Source organism: Somniosus microcephalus, chromosome 4 (assembly GCF_052327205.1).
Source record: "Somniosus microcephalus isolate GS21.2 chromosome 4, FLI_Smic_1.0, whole genome shotgun sequence".
NCBI lineage: Eukaryota > Metazoa > Chordata > Chondrichthyes > Squaliformes > Somniosidae > Somniosus > Somniosus microcephalus.
Genome location: NC_140990.1, coordinates 65552738 through 65574627, shown reverse-complemented (window position 1 = coordinate 65574627; position 21890 = coordinate 65552738). Strand labels below are relative to the sequence as shown.

General features: G+C 45.6%; 1 protein-coding gene across 1 annotated transcript; it reads left to right on the top strand.

Annotated features, from left to right (window-relative positions):
• The first annotated feature begins 11617 nt into the window (after positions 1 to 11617).
• LOC147119088 (uncharacterized) lies at positions 11618 to 20526 on the top strand. The gene is made up of 4 exons (XM_085984028.1): positions 11618 to 12013; positions 13376 to 14398; positions 19910 to 20081; positions 20248 to 20526. The coding sequence occupies exons 1-4, from the start codon at positions 11946 to 11948 to the stop codon at positions 20524 to 20526; spliced, it is 1542 nt and encodes a 513-aa protein (XP_085840154.1). The 5' UTR covers positions 11618 to 11945.
• Positions 20527 to 21890: the final 1364 nt, after the last annotated feature.

Genomic DNA, 21890 nt, shown 5'->3' with positions numbered 1-21890 from the left:
ATTCTCTTCATTTCCCTCTAGTTCTTTTAGCAACTATTTTAAATCTGTGACCTTTGGTTACCGACCCACTTGCCAGAGTGAACAGTTTCTCCCTACTTGCTCGATCAAAACCCCTCATCATTTTGAATCCCGCTATTAGGTCTCCTCTTAACCTTCTCTGCTCCAAGGGGAACAATCCCAGCTTCTCCAAGCTCGCCACATAACTGATGTCCCTCATCACTGGTACCATCCTGGTCAACCTCCTCTGTACCCTCTCCAAGGCCTTGACATCCTTCCTAAAGTGTGATGCCCAGAACTGTACACAAGACTCCAGCTGAGGCCAAAACCCTGCAGCTGTACAAAACCCTGGTTAGACCACACCTGGAGTACTGTGAGCAGTTCTAGGCACCACACCTTAGGAAGGATATATTGGCCTTGGAGGGAGTGCAGCGTAGGTTTACCAGAATGAGCAGCATGTAACTGAACCGACCAGGGGGCAAGCAACCTTAGATTTGGTCCTGTGTAATGAGACAGGATTAATTACAAATGTCCTAGTAAAGGATCCCCTTGGAATGAGTGACCATAACATGGTTGAGTTCCATATTCAATTAGAGGGTGAGAAGGTTGGATCTCAAACAAGCGTGCTGAGCTTGAATAAAGGAGACTATGAAGGTATGAGAGCGGAATTGATTAGAGTGGACTGGGAAAATAGATTAAAGGGTAAGATGGTACATGATCAGTGGTGTATATTTAAGGAGTTATTTTACAACTTCCAAAAAATATATATTCCACTGAGGAAAAAAGGGTGTAAAAGAAAAGATAGCCATCCGTGGCTAAGTAAAGTAATTAAGGATGGTATCCGACTAAAAACAAGGGCATATAAGGTAGCCAAATCTAGTGGGAGGATGGAAGATTGGGAAGTCTTTAAAAGACAGCAAAAAATAACTAAAAGATTGATTAAGAAAGGGAAGATATATTATGAAAGTAAATTAGCAAAAAATATAAAAACAGACAGTAAAAGTTTCTATATTAGTTATATAAAAAGAAAAAAGGTGGCTAAAGTAAATGTTGGTCCCTTAGAGGATGAGACCGGGAAATTAATGGTGGGAAACATGGAGATGGCAAAAACACTGAACAATTATTTTGTATCAGTCTTTACAGTAGAGGACACTAAGAATATCCCAACACTGGACAAACAGGGGGCTCTAGGGGGGGAGGAACTAAATATGATTAAAATCACTAAGGAAGTGGTACTCGGTAAAATAATGGGACTCAAGGCGGATAAATCCCCTGGACCTGATGGCTTGCATCCTAGGGTCTTGAGGGAAGTAGCGGTAGGGATTGTGGATGCATTGGTAATAATTTTCCAAAACTCACTGGACTCAGCAAAGGTCCCGGCAGATTGGAAAACTGCTAATGTAACACCCTTATTTAAAAAGGGTAGTAGGCAGAAGGCTGGAAACTATAGACCTGTTAGCCTAACATCTGTGGTTGGTAAAATGTTAGAGTCCATTATTAAGGAGACAGTAACGGGACATTTGGATAAACATAATTTAATAGGACAAACTCAGCATGGTTTCATGAAGGGGAAGTCATGTTTGACAAATTTGCTGGAGTTTTTTGAGGAAGTAACATACAGGGTGGATAAAGGGGAACCAGTGGACGTAGTGTATTTAGACTTCCAAAAGGCATTTGACAAGGTGCCACACAAAAGATTATTGCTCAAGATAAAAAATCACGGGATTGGGGGCAATATTCTGGCGTGGGTGGAGGATTGGCTCTCTAACAGAAAGCAGAGAGTTGGGATAAATGGTTCGTTCTCAGATTGGCAACCAGTAACTAGTGGTGTTCCGCAGGGGTCAGTGCTGGGTCCCCAACTCTTTACAATCTATATTAACGATTTGGAGGAGGGGACCGAGTGTAACATATCAAAGTTTGCAGATGATACAAAGATGGGACGGAAAGTAGTGAGTGAGGAGGACATAAAAAACCTGCAAAGGGACATCGACAGGCTAAGTAAGTGGGCAGAGATTTGGCAGATGGAATACAATACTGGAAAGTGTGAGGTTATGCACTTTGGCAGGAAAAATCATAGAGCAAGTTATTATCTTAATGGCAAGAAACTGGAAAGTACTGTAGTACAAAGGGATCTGGGGGTCCTGGTGCACGAAACTCAAAAAGTTAGTATGCAGGTGCAGCAAGTGATCAAGAAGGCCAATGGAATATTGGCTTTTATTGCTAGGGGGATGGAATATAAAAACAGGGAGGTATTGCTGCAGTTGTACAAGGTATTGGTGAGACCGCACCTGGAATACTGCATACAGTTTTGGTGTCCATACTTAAGAAAAGACATACCTGCTCTCGAGTCACTACAAAGAAGGTTCACTCGGTTAATCCCGGGGATGAGGGGGTGGTCATATGAGGAGAGGTTGAGTAGATTGGGACTCTACTCATTGGAGTTTAGAAGAATGAGAGGCGATCTTATTGAAACATATAAGATTGTGAAGGGGCTTGATCAGGTGGATGTGGTGAGGATGTTCCCAATGATGGGTGAAACTAGAACTAGGGGGCATAATCTTAAAATAAGGGGCTGCTCTTTCAAAACTGAGATGAGGAGAAACTTCTTCACTCAGAGGGTGGTAGGTTTGTGGAATTTGCTGCCCCAGAAAGCTGTGGAAGCTACATCATTAAATAAATTTAAAACAGAAATAGATAGTTTCCTAGAAGTAAAGGGAATTAAGGGTTACGGGGAGCGGGCAGGAAATTGGACATGAGTCTAGGTTCGGAATGGTCATGGCCCTGTGGGTAGTGGAGTGGGCCCAGGGGCCGTGTAGCCTTGTTCTGCTCCTACTGTGTTCTAATTCTGTTAGATTTCAGGAGATGGTTTTATTCCTGTCCTGGCTGGGGTGGAGATCGCCTTTACAGAAGGTAAGTACTGTAGAAAATATAGGGACAGCATGATCTCCTGGAAGAATTTCGATCGCCTAGATGGGTCGGAGAGGAATTTCCCAGATTTTTTTCTCCCAAATTGGCCATTGGGTCTTTATCTGGTTTTTCGCCTCTCCCGGGAGATCACATGGGTTCGGGTGGATGCAGAGTGATAGAAGATTTGAGGTTAGGATCAGATCAGCCATGATCTTATTGAATGGTGGAGCAGGCTCGAGGGGCCGATTGGCCTACTCCTGCTCCTATTTCTTATGTTCTTATGATACCCGGACTTCAAGGGTTAAGTTACGAGGAGAGATTACACAAATTAGGGTTGTATTCCCTGGAATTTAGAAGGTTAAGGGGTGATCTAATCGAAGTTTTCAGGATATTAAGGGGAACAGATAGGGTAGATAGAGAGAAACTATTTCCGCTGGTTGGGGATTCTAGGACTGGGGGCATAGTCTAAAAATTAGAGCCAGACCTTTCAGGAGTGAAATTAGGAAACACTTCTACACACAAAGGGTGGTAGAAGTTTGGAACTCTCTTCCGCAAACGGCAATTGATGCGAGATCAATTGTTAATTTTAAATCTGAGATTGATAGGTTTTTGTTACCCAAAGGTATTAAGGGATATGGGCCAAAGGCGGGTGTATGGAGTTAGATCGCAGATCAGCCATGATCACATTGAATGGCGGAACAGGCTCGAGGGGCTGAATGGCCTCCTCCTGTCCTATGTTCCTCGTGATTTGTAAAGGTTTAGTGTAACTTCCTTGTGTTTGTATTCAATGGCCCTATTTACAAAGACAAGTATCCCATACGCTTTCTGAACCGACTCACCAACTTGCCGTGGCACTTTCAAAGATTTGTGAATATGGACCCCCAGGTCCCTCTGCTCTTGCACCCCCTCAAAATAGTCCCATTTAGATTATACGGCCTCTCCCTGTTGTTTCTCCCAAAGTGCATCACTTCACACTTATCCTCATTTAATTTCATCTGCCTTGTGTCTGCTCATTTCACAGTCTGTCTCTGTCCTTCTGAAGTCTGCTACTACTATGCTCACTATTTACTACATTGCCAAGTTTTGTATCATCTGTAAACTTCAAACATGTACAGCAAAACCACCTCCAGTTCCTTTAGAAAAGCAATGGTCCTAATCCCGACCCCTGGGGGAACCCACTGCATACTTCCCTCCAGTCAGAAAAACATCCCTCAGCACTGCTCACTGCCTCCTCTCCCTTAGCCAATTATACCCAAATTACCATCAGCCCTTTAATTCCCTGTGCTTCTATTTTCCGAGTAAGTCTCTTATGTGGTACTTTATCAAATGCCTTTAGAAAGTCCATGTATACAACATCTGCTGCACTACCTTCATCAACCCTCTGTTACTTCATCAAAGAACTCAATCAGGTTAGTCAGACACGATTTACCTTTAACAAATCCATACTGGCTGCCCCTTATTAACCCATGCTTATCCATTTGAGAATTAATTTTGTCCTTGACAATGGTCTCTAGTCGTTCACCCATCACTGACATTAGACTGATTGGCCTGTAGTTACCAGGTTTATCCCTCTCCCCTTTTTTAAACAGGGGTGTAACATTTGCAATCCTCCAGTCTTCTGGTACCACTCCCATATATCTGAGGAGATTGAAAGATTGTGGTCAGAGCTTCTGCTATCTCCACCCTAGCTTCCCTCAGCAATCTAGGATGCATCGCATCTGGACCGGGTGACTTGTTAACTTTGAGTGATGACAACCTATTTAGCACCTCCTTTCTATCTATTTTTATCCTATCCAATTTCTCTACTCCCCCCTCCTCTACTGCGACATTAACTTCATCTTCTTTTGTGAAGACAGATGCTAAGTACTCATTCAGTACCTCAGCCACGCCCTCTGCCTCCGTATGAGGTTCTGTTAAAGGAGTATGAGCAGCTAGGGGTCAAATTAAAAAACAGAACCTCAAGGGTAATAATCTATTACCTGAGCCACGTGCGAATTTGGCTAGGACAAATAAAATTAGAGAGTTAAATGCGTGGCTCAAAGACTGGTGTGGGAGAAATGGGTTTTGCTTCCTGGGACACTGGCACCAGTACTGGGGCAGGAGGGAGCTGTTCCGTTGGGACGGGCTTCACTTGGCCAGTGCTGGGACTAGAGTCCTGGCGGATCATATAACTAGAGCTGTAGAGAGGGGTTTAAACTAACTAGTCGGGGGGAGGTTCCAAGAGAGCAAATAATAAAAATGACAACAGAGAAGGTCATAGACTTAGGTAGCAGTGGGGAAATTAAAAACCAGAGCGTGTCAGGAAGGGGCAGAAGGTATGGAGTAAAAGGTAAAGTAATAAAAAGGGCAAAAGCAGGAACTAAGTGTCACAAAACATATTTGAAAGTTCTCTATCTGAATGCACGTAGCATTCGTAACAAAATAGACGAGTTAATGACACAAATAACTACATATGGGTATGATCTTGTGGCCATTACAGAAACATGGCTGCAGGGTGACAATGCCTGGGAATTAAACACACCAGGTTATTTAACGATCAGGAAGGACAGGCAGGAAGGAAGGGGAGGTGGGGTGGCTATGTTAATGAAGGAATCACTGTAATACAGAGAAATGATATTGGGTCAAAAGATCAGGATAATGAAACAGTTTGGGTGGAGGTAAGGAATAATAAGGGGAAAAAACACTAGTGGGCGTAGTCTATAGGCGTCCGAACAGTTGCAACTCTGTTGGACGGAGTATCAATCAGGAAATAGTTGAGGCTTGTAATAAGGGAACATCTATAACTATGGGGGATTTTAACTATCGCATTAATTGGACAAATCAAATTGGGCAGGGCTGCCTTGAGGATGAGTTCATTGAGTGTATTAGGGATGGGTTTCTTGAGCAGTATGTAACTGAACCGACCAGGGGGCAAGCAACCTTAGATCTGGTCCTGTGTAACGAGACAGGATTAATTAAAAATGTCCTAGTAAAGGATCCCCTTGGAATGAGTGACCATAACATGGTTGAATTCCATATTCAATTAGAGGGTGAGAAGGTTGGATCTCAAACAAGCGTGCTAAGCTTGAATAAAAGAGACTATGAAGGTATGAGAGCAGAATTGAGTAGAGTGGATTGGGAAAATAGATTAAAGGGTAAGACGATACATGATCAGTGGTGTACATTTAAGGAGTTATTTTACAACTTCCAAAAAATATATATTCAACTGAGAAGAAAAGGGTGTAAAAGAAAAGACAGCCATCCGTGGCTAAGTAAAGAAATTAACATAGAAACATAGAAGATAGGAGCAGGAGTAGGCCATTCGGCCCTTCGAGCCTGCTCCGCCATTCAATGTGATCATGGCTGATCATCCAAACTCAGTACCCAGTCCCCGCCTTTTCCCCATATCCCTTGATCCCTTCAGCCTCAAGAAACATATCCAACTCTTTCTTGAATATATTTAATGAACTGGCCTCCACCGCCCTCTGTGGCAGAGAATTCCACAGGTTCACCATTCTCTGGGTGAAGAAATTCCTCCTCATTTCAGTCCTAAATGGCTTACCCCTTATCCTTAGACTATGACCCCTGGTTCTGGACTCCCCGGCCATCAGAAACATCCTTCCTGCATCTAGTCTGTCCAGACCTGACAGAATTTTATAGGTTTCGATGAGATCCCCTCTCAATCTTCTAAACTCCAGTGAGTATAAGCCCAATCGACACAATCTCTCCTCATAAATCATTCCTGCCATCCCAGGTATCAGCCTGGTGAATCTTCGCTGCACTCCCTCCATGGCAAGAACGTCCTTCCTCAGGTATGGTGACCAAAACTGCACACAATACTCAAGGTGCGGTCTCACCAAGGCCCTGTACAACTGTAGCAAGACATCCTTGTTCCTGTACTCGAACCCTCTTGCTACGAAGGCCAACATACCATTTGCCTTCTTAACCGCCTGCTGCACCTGCATGCTTACCTTCAGCGACTTGTGCACAAGGACACCCAGGTCTCTTTGCACTTCCCCTTCTCCCAATCTATTGCCATTCAAATAATAATCTGCCTTCCTGTTTTTGCCACCAAAGTGGATAACCTCACATTTATCCACATTATACTGCATTTGCCATGTTTCTGCCCAATCACCCAACCTGTCCAAATCGTACTGGAGTTTCCCGACATCCTCCTCGCAGCTTACCCTCCTGCCCAGCTTTGTGTTGTCTGCAAATTTGGAGATATTACATCCAATTCCCTCATCCAGATCATTAATATATATTGTGAACAGCTGGGGTCCTAGGACCGATCCTTGCGGTACCCCACTCGTCACTGCCTGCCACTCGGAAAACGACCCGTTTATTCCAACTCTTTGCTTTCTGTCCGCCAACTAGTTCTCTATCCAAGTCAATACCTTGCCCCCAATCCCATGTGCCTTAATTTTGTACGCTAATCTCTTGTGTGGGACCTTATCGAAAGCCTTCTGAAAGTCCAAATACACCACATCCACTGGTTCTCCCTTATCTATTTTACCAGTTACATCCTCAAAAAATTCCAGTAGATTAGTCAAGCATGATTTACCTTTTGTAAATCCATGTTGACTTTGTCCGATCCTGTCACTGCTTTCCAAGTGCTCTGCTATTACATCTTTTATAATAGACTCTAGCATTTTCCCCACTACCGATGTCAGGTTTACCGGTCTATAATTCCCCGCTTTATTAAGGATTAAGGATAGTATTCGACTAAAAACAAGGGCATATAAGGTAGCCAAATCTAGTGGGAGGATAGAGGATTGGGAAAACTTTAAAAGACAGCTAAAAATAACAAAAAGATTGATTAAGAAAGGGAAGATAGATTATGAAAGTAAATTAGCAAAAAATATAAAAACAGATAGTGAGAGTTTTTATAGTTATATAAAAAGAAAAAGGGTGGCTAAAGTTAATGTTGGTCCCTTAGAGGATGGGACCGGGAAATTAATGGTGGGAAATATGGAGATGGCAAAAACACTGAATGAATATTTTGTATCAGTCTTTACAGTAGAGGACACTAAGAATATGCCAACACTGGACAAACAGGGGGCTATGGGGGGGGAGGAGCTGAACACGATCAAAATCACTAAGGAAGTGGTACTCGGTAAAATAATGGGACTCAAGGCGGATAAATCACCTGGACCTGATGGCTTACATCCTAGGGGCTTGAGGGAAGTGGCGGTAGGGATTGTGGATGCATTGGTAATAATTTTCCAAAACTCCCTGGACTCAGCAAAGGTCCCGGCACACTGGAAAACTGCTAATGTAACACCCTTATTTAAAAAGGGCAGTAGACAGAAGGCTGGAAACTATAGACCGGTTAGCCTAACATCTGTGGTAGGTAAAATTTTGGAGTCCATTATTAAGGAGACAGTAACAGGACATTTGGATAATCATAATTTAATAGGACAAAGTCAGCATGGTTTTATGAAGGGGAAGTCATGTTTGACAAATTTGCTGGAGTTCTTTGAGGAAGTAACATTAGGGTGGATAAAGGGGAACCAGTGGACGTAGTGTATTTAGACTTCCAAAAGGCATTTGACAAGGTGCCACACAAAAGAATATTGCTTAAGATAAAAAATCACGGGATTGGGGGTAATATTCTGGCATGGATAGAGGATTGGCTATCTAACAGAAGGCAGAGAGTTGGGATAAATGGTTCATTCTCAGACTGGCAATCAGTAACTAGAAGTGTTCCGCAGGGGTCAGTGCTGGGTCCCCAACTCTTTACAATCTATATTAGCGATTTGGAGGAGGGGACCGAGTGTAACATATCAAAGTTTGCAGATGATACAAAGATGGGAGGGAAAGTAGTGAGTGAGGAGGACATAAAAAACCTGCAAGGGGACATAGACAGGCTAAGTAAGTGGGCAGAGATTTGGCAGATGGAATACAATACTGGAAAGTGTGAGGTTATGCACTTTGGCAAGAAAAATCGTAGAGCAAGTTATTATCTTAATGGCAAGAAACTGGAAAGTACTGAAGTACAAAGGGATCTGGGGGTCCTGGTGCACGAAAATCAAAAGGTTAGTATGCAGGTGCAGCAAGTGATTAAGAAGGCCAATGGAATGTTGGCTTTCATTGCTAGGGGGATAGAATATAAAAATAGGGAGGTATTGCTTCAGTTGTACAAGGTATTGGTGAGACCGCACCTGGAATACTGCATACAGTTTTGGTGTCCATACTTAAGAAAAGACATACTTGCTCTCGAGTCAGTACAAAGAAGGTTCACTTGGTTAATCCCGGGGATGAGGGGATGGACATACGAGGAGAGGTTGAGTAGATTGGGACTCTACTCATTGGAGTTCAGAAGAATGAGAGGCGATCTTATTGAAACATATAAGATTGTGAAGGGGTTAGATCGGGTGGATGCGGGGAGGATGTTCCCGATGATGGGTGAAACTAGAACTAGGGGGCATAGTCTTAGAATAAGGGGCTGCTCTTTCAAAACTGAGATGAGGAGGAACTACTTCACTCAGAGGGTGGTAGATCCATGGAATATGCTGCCCCAAAAAGCTGTAGAAGCTACATCATTACATAAATTTAAAACAGAAATAGAAAGTTTCCTAGAAGTAAAGGGAATTCAGGGTTACGGGGAGCGGGCAGGAATTTGGACATGAGTCCATGTTCGGATCGGACATGGCCCTGTGGGTAGTGGAGTGGGCCCAGGGGCCGTGTAGCCTGATCCTGCTCCTATTTCATGTGTCTAATTCTGTTAGATTCAGGAGATGGTTCTGTGATAGTAGATTGGCGGTTAGGATCAGATCAGCCATGATCTTATTGAATGGCGGAGCAGGCTCGAGGGGCCGATTGGCCTACTCCTGCTCCTATTTCTTATGTTCTTATGATGGGCTCCTATTTGGTCCCTAATCGGCCCCACCATTCCTTTAACTATCCTTTTACTTTTCATATGTTTATAGAAGATTTTTGGGTTCTCTTTTATGTTACCTGCTAATCTTTTCTCATATTGTCTCTTTGCCCTTCTTATATCCTGTTTCATTTCCCCCGCACTCTCTGTATTCTGCCTGGTTTTTGACTGCATTCTGTACCTGAAATTTGTCGTAAACCTCCTTTTTCTGTTTTATTCTAACCTCTCTATCCTTTGTCATCGGGAGCTCGAGCTTTGGACGCTCCATCTTTCCTCCTTATGGGAATATGCTTGGTTTGTACCCGAACTATCTCAGCCTTGAAGGCCTGCCATTCGTCATTCACTGTTTTCCTGGACAATCTTTGTTTCCAGTCCACCTGTGCTCGATCCCTTCGCAAATCACTGAAATTGGCTCTCTTCCAGCTGGGTATTTTCACCGATTTTATTTTGTCCCCTTTCCATAACGACTTTAAACCTACTGATATTGTGATCACTGTTAACCAGATCCCTCCTGCCCCAGAACCGATGAGAGACCCTTTAAATGTTCTGACTGTGCAAAGAGGTTTCAGAGGCCATCCAACCTGCTGAGTCACCAGCGAGTTCACACAGATCTTCAAAGAAAGGAAGATGTTTTAGAAAGGCTGGCGGCACTAAAAGTTCGCAGCCATCTCAGAGTAGTGTCCCTTTAATTACAATCTCACAGAACAAGAAGAATCACTGTCCCTTTAACTACCACAAATCCCTGTGTGGAGGAGAGGGGGAGATACAGTCTGTCCCAGGAACTGTCGCAGAACAGAATTAACGACCCTGTCCCATAAGAGCTTGACCTTCCCTACTCCCTGCTTTTCCTCAAGTGTCTCATCCTTAAAATTCTCATCCTTGTTTTCAAATCCCTCCGTGGCCTCGCCCCTCCCTCTCTCTGTAATCTCTTCTAGCTCCACAACCACCCCCCCCCCGAGATATCTGCGCTCCTCTAATTCCGGCCTCTTGAGCATCCCCGATTTTAATCGCTCCAGCATTGGTGGCCGTGCCTTCAGTTGCCTGGGCCCTAAGCTCTGGAATTCCTTCCCTAAACCTCTCCATCTCTCTACCTCTCCTTCTTTAAGATGCTCTTTAAAACCTACCTCTTTGACCAAGTTTTTGGTCGTCTGCCCGAATATCTCCTTATGTGGCTCGGTGTCAAATTTTGTTTTATAACGATCCTGTGAAGAGCCTTGGGACGTTTTACTACATTAAAGGTGCTTTATAAATACAAGTGGTTGTTGTTGTTTCCTGAAACTAATAATAAATTCCCCAGAGGGAAAGAAACTTGTACATTTACTCCCAAATATTAAAAAGTTTGTTCTACAGAAGCATGGGGTTTATCTGCTTTTATTGATGAATTTAAAAAGTCTCTATTAAAACCTGAGCCAGTGTGTTGTGAGAGAAAGAGCCTTGTGTCCAATAAGGGGAATAAAGTCCCACAGCCTCCCCTGGCCCCGGGCCCTGAACAAGGGACTGGAGAAAATCGCTGCCCTGCAGATCAGACAATCACTCGGCGCTAGTCCCGCCCCTCAGGCTCCCCGATTGGTTGGAGGACCCGTCGCCGGCACGCTCCTCCAGCCCCGCCCCGCTCGCTCCCTATTGGTCGGAAGCTCCCGTCAATCAGGCTGTGGGCCTGGGTCATGTGTCCCTCACCGACTTTACAAAGAAAGCCTCGCTCGGTCGCCAGGCGGAGCTGCGGGAGCGGGGTCGGGAGATTAATAAACTGCGGGTAGGCCGCGCCGCAGAGTTTATAAAGTTGGAGAACGGCCTCAGGCCCGAATGAGATCCAGCTGCCGAATGTGTTCCGCCGGACGGCAACGGTGAGGCTTTTTCTCGGTGACAGTCCCGGGTTACGCGCCGCCATCTTGGTAGAGGAAAGACAGACCGGTTCCTCCTGCAGCACGGCGCATGTGCGGCCATCTTCCCTCCTGAGGTGGTCCCTGGGGCCGAGGATGACGCGCTTCTGCTAACAATGGGTTGTCAGGTGACTGATGAGCGCGGCACCAGGAAACGCGGACAGGAGAAACCACAACTGGATCGACACAGCAGAGCCGCCAATCCAGAGCCGGCTTGTATCAGGGCGGGCGCTGGATGCGGAAGTCGCTCCCTGGCCGCCTGTGTAGGTCTTTTTGTTGCTTCACTTTGAGCTGGAGTGGAGATGGAGGAGCAGCTGCTGGGTTTAACCCCCAGTACTTCTGAGCCCAGGAGGACCCAACAATTTCCAATGTGAGACAGTCAAGGGAGGTGGATTCTGGGGGAGATTAGGTTGTTAAACAGACACTGTCCCTACAATGTAAAAGAGTATTGTTTTAGGAACAAGTATTTCTGTAAAGGCTTTTAATCTATTTTACATATGCAGATTTTTTAATTCATTCTTCGGATGTGGGTGTCGCTGGCAAGGCCATCATGTCCAAAAACAGGAAGGCAGAATATTTTTTGAATGGCAATAGATTGGGAGAAGGGGAAGTGCAAAGAGACCTGGGTGTTCTTGTGCACCAGTCGCTGAAGGTAAGCATGCAGGTGCAGCAGGCGGTTAAGAAGGCAAATGGTATGTTGGCCTTCATAGCAAGAGGGTTCGAGTACAAGAACAAGGATGTCTTGCTGCAATTGTACAGGGCCTTGGTGAGACCACACCTTGAGTATTGTGTGCAGTTTTGGTCGTCTTATCTGAGGAAGGATGTTCTTGCCATGGAAGGAGTTCAGCGAAGATTCACCAGGCTGATACCTGGGATGGCAGGAATGACATATGAGGAGAGATTGTGTCGATTGGGCTTATACTCACTGGAGTTTAGAAGATTGAGAGGGGATCTCATCGAAACCTATAAAATTCTGTCAGGCCTGGACAGACTAGATGCAGGAAGGATGTTTCTGATGGCCGGGGAGTCCAGAACCAGGGGTTATAGTCTAAGGATAAGGGGTAAGCCATTTAGGACTGAAATGAGGACAGTCTTCACCCAGAGAGTGGTGAACCTGTGGAATTCTCTGCCACAGAGGGCGGTGGAGGCCAGTTCATTAAATATATTCAAGAAGGAGTTGGATATATTTCTTAAGGCTAAAGGGATCAAGGGATATGGGGAGAAGGCAGGGACAGGGTACTAAATTTGGATGATCAGCCATGATCTCGTTGAATGGTGGCGCAGGCTCGAAGGGCCGAATGGCCTACTCCTGCTCCTATCTTCTATGTTTCTAAGGCAGGATGGTTTGTGACTTGGGGAACTTGGATGTGATGGTGTTCCTATGCACCTTCTGCCTTTGCCCTTCTAGGTGTTGGAGGTCTGGGGTTTGGGAGGTTCTGTCAAAGTGCGAGTCGAGTTGCAGATGTATAAAGTCCCTCTCCTTCGCCCCTCTCCCTGATGCCCCTCTCTCCTCACATAGAGGCCAGAGTCTTGTGTAAGCCCAGACCGGGTGGTGGGTTCCAGTGAACTAGTGAACCAGTGGAATTTTATGACAATCTGGCAGCTTTCATGGTCACTTTTTTCTAGTGCCAGCCCCACAAATGACCAGATTCATTAAGCTCAATTTCACAATCTGCCTCTTTTTGTGGGTTCTCTCTCACTTCCTTTTTCCTGTTTTAAATTCATTTTGCAGGGCATTAGAAGGGGAGGATTTGCAGACGGGAAACTCAAACCAAACACCGCATCAAGATCTGACAGAGTCACTCGATTCATCAGGACCTGAATATCATCAGCCTTTGACTATGGAAGCAAAAAGCACCATTCACAGTGGGGAGAAACCGTACAAGTGTTCTGTGTGTGGACAAGGCTTCAACCGATCCTCTGGCCTATCAACACACAAGCGCAGTCACACTGGGGAGAGGCCATTCACCTGCTCTGAGTGTGGGAAGGGTTTCACTAATTCATCTCACCTACTGAGACACCAGCGAGTTCACACTGGGGAGAGATTGTTCACCTGTTCCATATGTGGGAAGGGATTCACTCAGTCATCCAACCTGCTTAATCACCAGCGAGTTCACACTGATGAGAGACCTTTTAAATGCCCGGACTGTGGGAAGTGCTATAAAAGTTCTGGGGAACTGACATGCTATCAACGTGTTCACACTGGGGAGAGACCGTTCAGCTGCTCTCACTGCGGGACTGGGTTCAGGCGGTCATCTGAACTCACTGTACACCAGCGAGTTCACACTGGAGAGAGGCAATTCACCTGCTCCGTGTGTGGGAAGAGATTCACTCAGTCATCCACCCTGCTGAAACATCAGCGAGTTCACACTGTGGAGAGGCCATTCACCTGCTTCGAGTGTGGGACGGGATTCATTCAGTTATCCGACCTTCAGACACACCAGCGAGTTCGCACTGGGGAGAGGCCATTCACCTGCTCTGATTGTGGGACGTGTTTCACTCGCTCATCCCACCTGCTTGCACACCAACTTGTTCACACTGATAAGAGACCTTTTAAATGTTCTGACTGTGAGAAGAGATTTAAAAGCAAAACGCATCTGCTGAGACACCAGCGAGTTCACACTGGAGAGAGAACATTCACCTGTTCCATGTGTGGGAAGGGATTCTCTCAGTCATCCACCCTGCTGACACACCAGCGCATTCACACTGGGGAGAGGCCGTTCAACTGCTCTGAGTGTGGGAAGGGATTCACTCGGTCTCCCACCTGCTGAGACACCAGCGAGTTCACAAGTGACTGCAGGAGTTGGATTCTGTTGTTTTTGCTGCTGTTAATCACATCCAGGACTGAACCATGTTCATTCTGACAGTTGGGGTTTGTTCCTGCTGCTGTTAATAACCCCTATAACTGGGCTGGAGTTTAATATTCTGAATAGATGTCAAATAAATCAGCTTTGTTTTAAACACATTGTTGTAGATTTTCTTCTTTCCCACCTGAGTGTTCAGCATCACCTGGCTGGAGCTCAGAAAGGACAATCTGGAGGAGGATCGTACGGCGGGAACAGAACTTCAGCCTGGACACAGTCCTTCAGGGCCACAGTGAGAGGGGCAAACGGCGCTTTGGTCTTTATAATTATGGGGAATTTTAACTATCATATTAACTGGACAAATCAAATTGGGCAGAGCAGCCTTGAGGATGAGTTCCTTGAGTGTATTAGGGATGGGTTTCTTGAGCAGTATGTAACTGAACTGACCAGGGGGCAAGCAAACTTAGATTTGGTCCTGTGTAATGAGACAGGATTAATTAAAAATGTCCTAGTAAACGATCCCCTTGGAATGAGTGACCATAACATGGTTGAATTCCATATTCAAGTCAAGGGTGAGAAGGTTGGATCTCAAACAAGTGTGCTGAGCTTGAATAAAGGAGACTATGAAGGTATGAGAGCGGAATTGATTAGAGTGGACTGGGAAAATAGATTAAAGGGTAAGACGGTACATGATCAGTGGTGTACATTTAAAGAGTTATTTTACAACTTCCAAAAAATATATATTCCACTGAGGAAAAAAGGGTGTAAAAGAAAAGATAGCCATCCGTAGCTAAGTAAAGTAATTAAGGATGGTATCCGACTAAAAACAAGGGCATATAAGGTAGCCAAATCTAATGGGAGGATAGAAGATTGGGAAGTCTTTAAAAGACAGCAAAAAATAACTAAAAGATTGATTAAGAAAGGGAAGACAGATTATGAAAGTAAATTAGCAAAAAATATAAAAACGGATAGCAAAAGTTTCTATAGTTATATAAAAAGAAAAAGGGTGGCTAAAGTAAATGTTGGTCCCTTAGAGGATGAGACTGGGAAATTAATGGTGGGAAACATGAAGATGGCAAAAACGCTGAACAAATATTTTGTATCAGTCTTTACGGTAGGGGACACTAAGAATATCCCAACACTGGACAAACAGGGGGCTCTAGGGGGAGAGGAGCTAAATACAATTAAAATCATGAAGGAAGTGGTACTTGGTAAAATAATGGGACTTAAGCCAGATAAATCCCCTGGACCTGATGGCTTACATCCTCGGGTCTTGAGGGAAGTGGCGGTAGGGATTGTGCATGCATTGGTAATAATTTTCCAAAACTCCCTGGACTCAGCAAAGGTCCCGGCAGATTGGAAAAAGGGTCGTAGGCAGAAGGTTGGAAACTATAGACCTGTTAGCCTAACATCTGTGGTTGGTAAAATGTTAGAGTCCATTATTAAGGAGACAGTAACGGGACATTTGGATAAACATAATTTAATAGGTCAAACTCAGCATGGTTTCATGAAGGGGAAGTCATGTTTGACAAATTTGCTTGAGTTCTTTGAGGAAGTAACATACAGGGTGGATAAAGGAGAACCAGTGGACGTAGTGTATTTAGACTTCCAAAAGGCATTTGACAAGGTGCCACACAAAAGATTATTGCTCAAGATAAAAAAATCACGGGATTGGGGGTAATATTCTGGCGTGGGTGGAGAATTGGCTCTCTAACAGAAAGCAGAAAGTTGGGATAAATGGTCCATTCTCAGACTGGCAATCAGTAACTAGTGGTGTTCCGCAGGGGTCAGTGCTGGGTCCCCAACTCTTTTCAATCTATATTAACGATTTGGAGGAGGGGACCGAGTGTAACATATCAAAGTTTGCAGATGATACAAAGATGGGAGGGAAAGTAGTGAGTGAGGAGGACATAATAAACCTGCAAAGTGACATAGACAGGCTAAGTAAGTGGGCAGAGATTTGGCAGATGGAATACAATACTGGAAAGTGTGAGGTTATGCACTTTGGCAGGAAAAATCATAGAGCAAGTTTTTGGGCCAGAAATTAGGATCGGGGGCTTGCCGCGTGTGCAAGCCCCCGATGTGCACTTACGCGGCGCGCTGACATTTCAATCCTGGCCCGCATTGCATTTCCTGTCACTGGCCCGCTTCAGGTCCTGCCGCACTGTGCGTGCGTGACCCAGCGGCGTACTTAGTGTGATGAGCCAGCTGGGATCACGTGAGCACTGGGCAACCAATAGGAGGTTGCAAAAGTTCATTCATGAGTTTGATCGTAAGAACTGTCAAACTCATGAAAACTCCTGGCCCCAAAACACTACTTAAACTTGAAAGAAAATTTAAAAAAAATTGCACTACTTAAATAAACTATAAATAACTGTAAAAAACTATTTTAAACAATAATTTTAAATTTTGAAAAAAATTATTATATAAAAAATCGGGGCTAAAAATAGACTTACCTTACTGTAAAGTCTTCAAAAAAAAAGAACCTGCGGAAAAAAATTCTAATTTTACTTAATAGACCACTTACCTGTTAAAAGTAAGTACTTACGGCTGCTTTTTCCACGCGTAAAAACCAGAGTCTTTTCCCCACGGGCAACTCTTCAAAAAAAAGGGAAGTTCAGCGCGTCGTACGCGCTGCCTGAAACCTCGTATGCGTTTTGCCTCTTAACCCCTTGGGTCAGAGGAGAGGAAATGCCTGTTTTCCCCGCATGCGCTGTGCATGCTGAAAACCGGCAATTCCTCCGGGCCCACGTGTGAGTACCCCGTCCGTACTCACGCGTTGGGACAGGAATTACTGGCCCATTATCTTAATGGCAAGAAACCGGAAAGTACTGAAGTACAAAGGGATCTGGGGGTCCTGGTGCACGAAACTCAAAAAGTTAGTATGCAAGTGCAGCAAGTGATCAAGAAGGCCAATAGAATGTTGGCTTTTATTGCTAGGGGGATAGAATATAAAAACAGGGAGGTATTGCTGCAGTTGTACAAGGTATTCGTGAGACCGCACCTGGAATACTGCGTACAGTTTTGGTGTCCATACTTAAGAAAAGACATACTTGCTCTCGAGTCAGTACAAAGAAGGTTCACTCGGTTAATCCCGGGGATGAGGGGGTGGACATATGAGGAGAGGTTGAGTAGATTGGGACTCTGCTCATTGGAGTTCAGAAGAATGAGAGGCGATCTTATTGAAACATATAAGTTTGTGAAGGGCTTGATCGGGTGGATGCGGTGAGGATGTTCCCGATGATGGGTGAAACTAGAACTAGGGGGCATAATCTTAAAATAAGGGGCTGCTCTTTCAAAACTGAGATGAGGAGAAACTTCTTCACTCAGAGGGTGGTAGATCTGTGGAATTTGCTGCCCCAGAAAGCTGTGGAAGCTACATCATTAAATAAATTTAAAACAGAAATAGATAGTTTCCTAGAAGTAAAGGGAATTAAGGGTTACAGGGAGCAGGCAGGAAATTGGACATGAGTCTAGGTTCGGAATGGTCATGGCCCTGTGGGTAGTGGAGCGGGCCCAGGGGCCGTGTAGCCTGGTTCTGCTCCTACTTCTTGTGTTCTAATTCTGTGTTAGATTTCAGGAGATGGTTTTATTCCTGTTCCTGGCTGGGGTGGAGATCGCCTTTACAGAAGGTAAGTACTTTAGAAAATATAGGGACAGAGTGATCTCCTGGAAGAGTTTCGATCACCTAGATGGGTCGGAGAAGAATTTCCCAGATTTTTTCTCCCAAATTGGCCATTGGATTTTTTATCTGGTTTTTCGCCTCTCCCGGGAGATCACATGGGTTCGGGTGGGATGGAGAGTGATAGAAGATTTGAGGTTAGGATCAGATCAGCCATGATCTTATTGAATGGTGGAGCAGGCTCGAGGGGCCGATTGGCCTACTCCTTCTATTTATATATATATATATATATATTTATATATATCATAACTATTTCTTATGTTCTTATGTTCTCGTCTCTCTTCACTGACAGCAAAGTCACCGTGTGGGTTAATCTCGAGGCGTGTGAGAAATGTGTCCCAGCCACTCTCTGCTATGGTTCAGAGCTCCTAGGCACGGAACAGAAGGCTCCTTTAGGAATGTACCCCAGTGCTTTTTTTGTAATGGCCTTATTAACGTGTGTCGCTACTTTTAGTGATTTGTGTGTCTGTGTCCCTGGATCCCTCTGCTCCTCCAGCCCATTTAGACTCTTAGGGGAAAAATTCAGTGACGCCCCCTTTGGGTCGCTAATGTCGCAGGGGCTAATTTTAGCCCCCGAAAAAGTTAGCGCCCCTGCGCATTAAATTCAGTGGTAGCGCCCCAGGCAGGAGGCGGGGTGCTACTGGAAGCGCTCCCCTCCTTCTTGAGGCGCTACCAATGAATTTCACGGCACTTCGTGTAACAGCGCCACGCCCGTCGGCACATAGCAGACCTCCCTCCCTGATTAAAGGGGAGGGGCCTAGCACTGCGCACACCGGGGCCCTGCTGGACCACCGGGGAGCGGGGTGTCGGATCAAGAGGAGCGCCGGGCTGAGCGATCGCGGCCGCCACCCCAAAGATGAAAGTGGAAGAGGGCAGGTGCTGGCAGTCGGCCAAAAAAAAGTGTTGCCACCCGACACCTGCCCTGGAGAATATTGTTTCAGGAACAAGTATTTCTGTAAAGGCTTTTAATCTATTTACATATGCAGATTTATTTATTCATTCTTGAGATGTGGGCGTCGCTGGTAAGGCCAGCATTTATTACCCATCCCTAGTTGCCCTTGAGAAGGTGGTGGTGAGCTGCCTTCTTGAACCAGTCCGTGTGGTGAAGGTGCTCCCACAGTGCTGTTAGGGAGGGAGTTCCAGGATTTTGACCCAGTGACAATGAAGGAATGATAATATATGTCTAAGTCAGGACGGTGTGCGACTTGCAGATGATGGTGTGCCCATGCACCTGCTGCTCTTTTCCTTCTAGGCGGTGGAAGTCGTGGGACAGGTAGGGTGGCAGGTTCCCTTCCATAAGAACACAAGAATTAGGAGCAGGAGTGGGCCATTCGGCCCCTCGAGCCTGCTCTGCCATTCAATAAGGTCATGGCTGATCTTCGACCTCAGCTTGACTTTCCCGCCCGATCCCCATATCCCTGAGGGACATCAGTGAACCAGTTGGGATTTTAATGACAATCCGGCAGCTTTCATCGTTACTTTTTTCCTAGTACCGGCCCCACAAATTCCCAGATTCATTGAGCTCAATTTCACAACCTATCTTTGTGCTTTTGTGGGTTTTCTCTCACGCTCCCTTTTTCCTGTTTTATATTCATTTTACAGGGTATTCGAAGGGGAGGATTTGTAGACAGGAAATTTACCTCAAACCTCACATCAAGATCTGACAGAGTCACTCAATTCATCGGGACCTGAATATCATCAGACATAACATGGAAGCAAAATGCACCGTTCACAGCGGGGAGAAACCATACACGTGTTCTGTGTGTGGACGAGGATTCAGTCGATCCTCTGGCCTGGCAAAATACAAGCGCAGTCACACCAGGGAGCAACCCTGGAAACGTAGGGACTGTGGGAAAGGATTCAATTACCCGTCTGAGCTGGAAATTCATCGGCGCAGTCACACCGGGGAGAGGCCATTCACCTGCTCTGAGTGTGGAAAAGGATTCACGAATGCAACCACCTTTCTGACACACCAGCAAGTTCACACTGGGGAGGGTTCGTTCACCTGCTCCGTGCATGGGAAGGGATTCACAAATTCATCCCACCTACTGACACACCAGCAAGTTCACACCGGAGAGAGACCGTTGACCTGCTCAGTGTGGGAAGGGATTCATTCAGAAATCCAGCCTGCTGACACATCAGCAAGTTCACACCGGGGAGAGCCTGTTCACCTGCTCAGTGTGTGGTAAGGGATTCACTCAGAACTGCAGCCTGCTGGCACACCAGCGAGTTCACTCTAGGGAGAGGCCGTTCACCTGCTCAGTGTGTGGGAAGGGATTCACTCAGAACTCCATCCTGCTGAGACACCAGCGCACTCACACTGGGGTGAGGCCGTTCACCTGTTCCGAGTGTGGGAAGGGATTCACTCGGTCATACAACCTGCTGACACACCAGTGAGTTCACAAGTGACTGCAGGGGTTGGATTCTGCTGTTATTGCTGCTGTTAATCACATCCAGGACTGAATCATGTTCACTCTAACCATTGGGTTCACTCCTGCTGTGGAACTCCACCACTGACCCTGCTGAAGGTTGTAGGCTCAGGGAGTGGGGCCTCCAGGAGTGGACAGTAAGAAAGCTGGGTTTCGGTATCCTGACAAATATATGGTGAGGAACCAGAGGAATCCTTACTAAGGAAATGACTGGGCTTTCACCGGCCAGTGTAGGTCTAGGGGTGAATGATGCCTGACTTTCTGAACTATCTTACATTGAACCTAGTTCAGATCAAGGTGAATTCAGTTTACAGGAGAATAGAGAGAAATATCACCCACAGTTGAGGGAGACAAAAGCAGCCATTAGAGAAGCTCAGGGATCTTTGGAAAAGAAGATGGTGCTCAATTGTGGTAATAATGGCAAAATCTTTTCCCGCCCCGTCAGGAGGCAGAATTCCATTAAAGATGGTTTCGGGCAGGGCTGGGCAATAATTTGGGCTGGAGGGCCACTTAACAAATTGTGGTGAGCTGTTGAGGGCCGTACACCAATGTTGCCCCTAAGGTGCGCGGCTGCACGGTGGCGCAGCAATGGTGAGGTCCAGCGCAGGCCGCTCACCAGCTCCTGCCGCTGGGAGAGAAACCGCGCAGCACATTTAAATGGACTGCGCACGTTGGTGAGTGCAAAGTGTTCAATTGGCGAATCGGAAACAGTCCGACTCTTAGTGTTGAGCATCGCACCACTTCTACCCTCCCAAAAGTTTATAAACATAAATTCAGATAGTCCTCAGATACTATTAAATACACAGAATGTGGTGTAAGATAGTAAAATCTGCCGTTGCTAAATGAATGAAATGAGTGATCGATCGATCGATGGATTATATGTTGGACTGAAAGTCCACGTGGCTGTTTGGCTGAGCGGCTCGAGTCTTTTGAAGTACAAGTAGCTCTTTGTGGACACTGTTTCTGCTTCAAAAAACTGAAGGACATCAGAAGTCATTAACGGAGACGGGCACAGCATGCCAGCTCAACAAATGGCACCAAAGAATGGTGGGATGTGGGTTTATGCCCATTCTCCCTCACACTGCAAATCCTTAATCTCCACTGGACTGTCGGGAAGAAAGAGGGGGGTCAACAGAAAGTGAGCCTGTCCCCACAAGGAAGTCCATTTGGAGGGTGAGCCCTCACGGGTCACAGTAGAACGGCAGGGTCAGAGCAAGCTGCCCACCTGTTCCCTCAGCTGAGAATGCTTTGGTTGTGTGCAGGGACCTAAAGAGAAGAAAACACACACAACAAAAAGTAAAAGGCAAAAGAAAACTTCAAAGGATTTGCTTA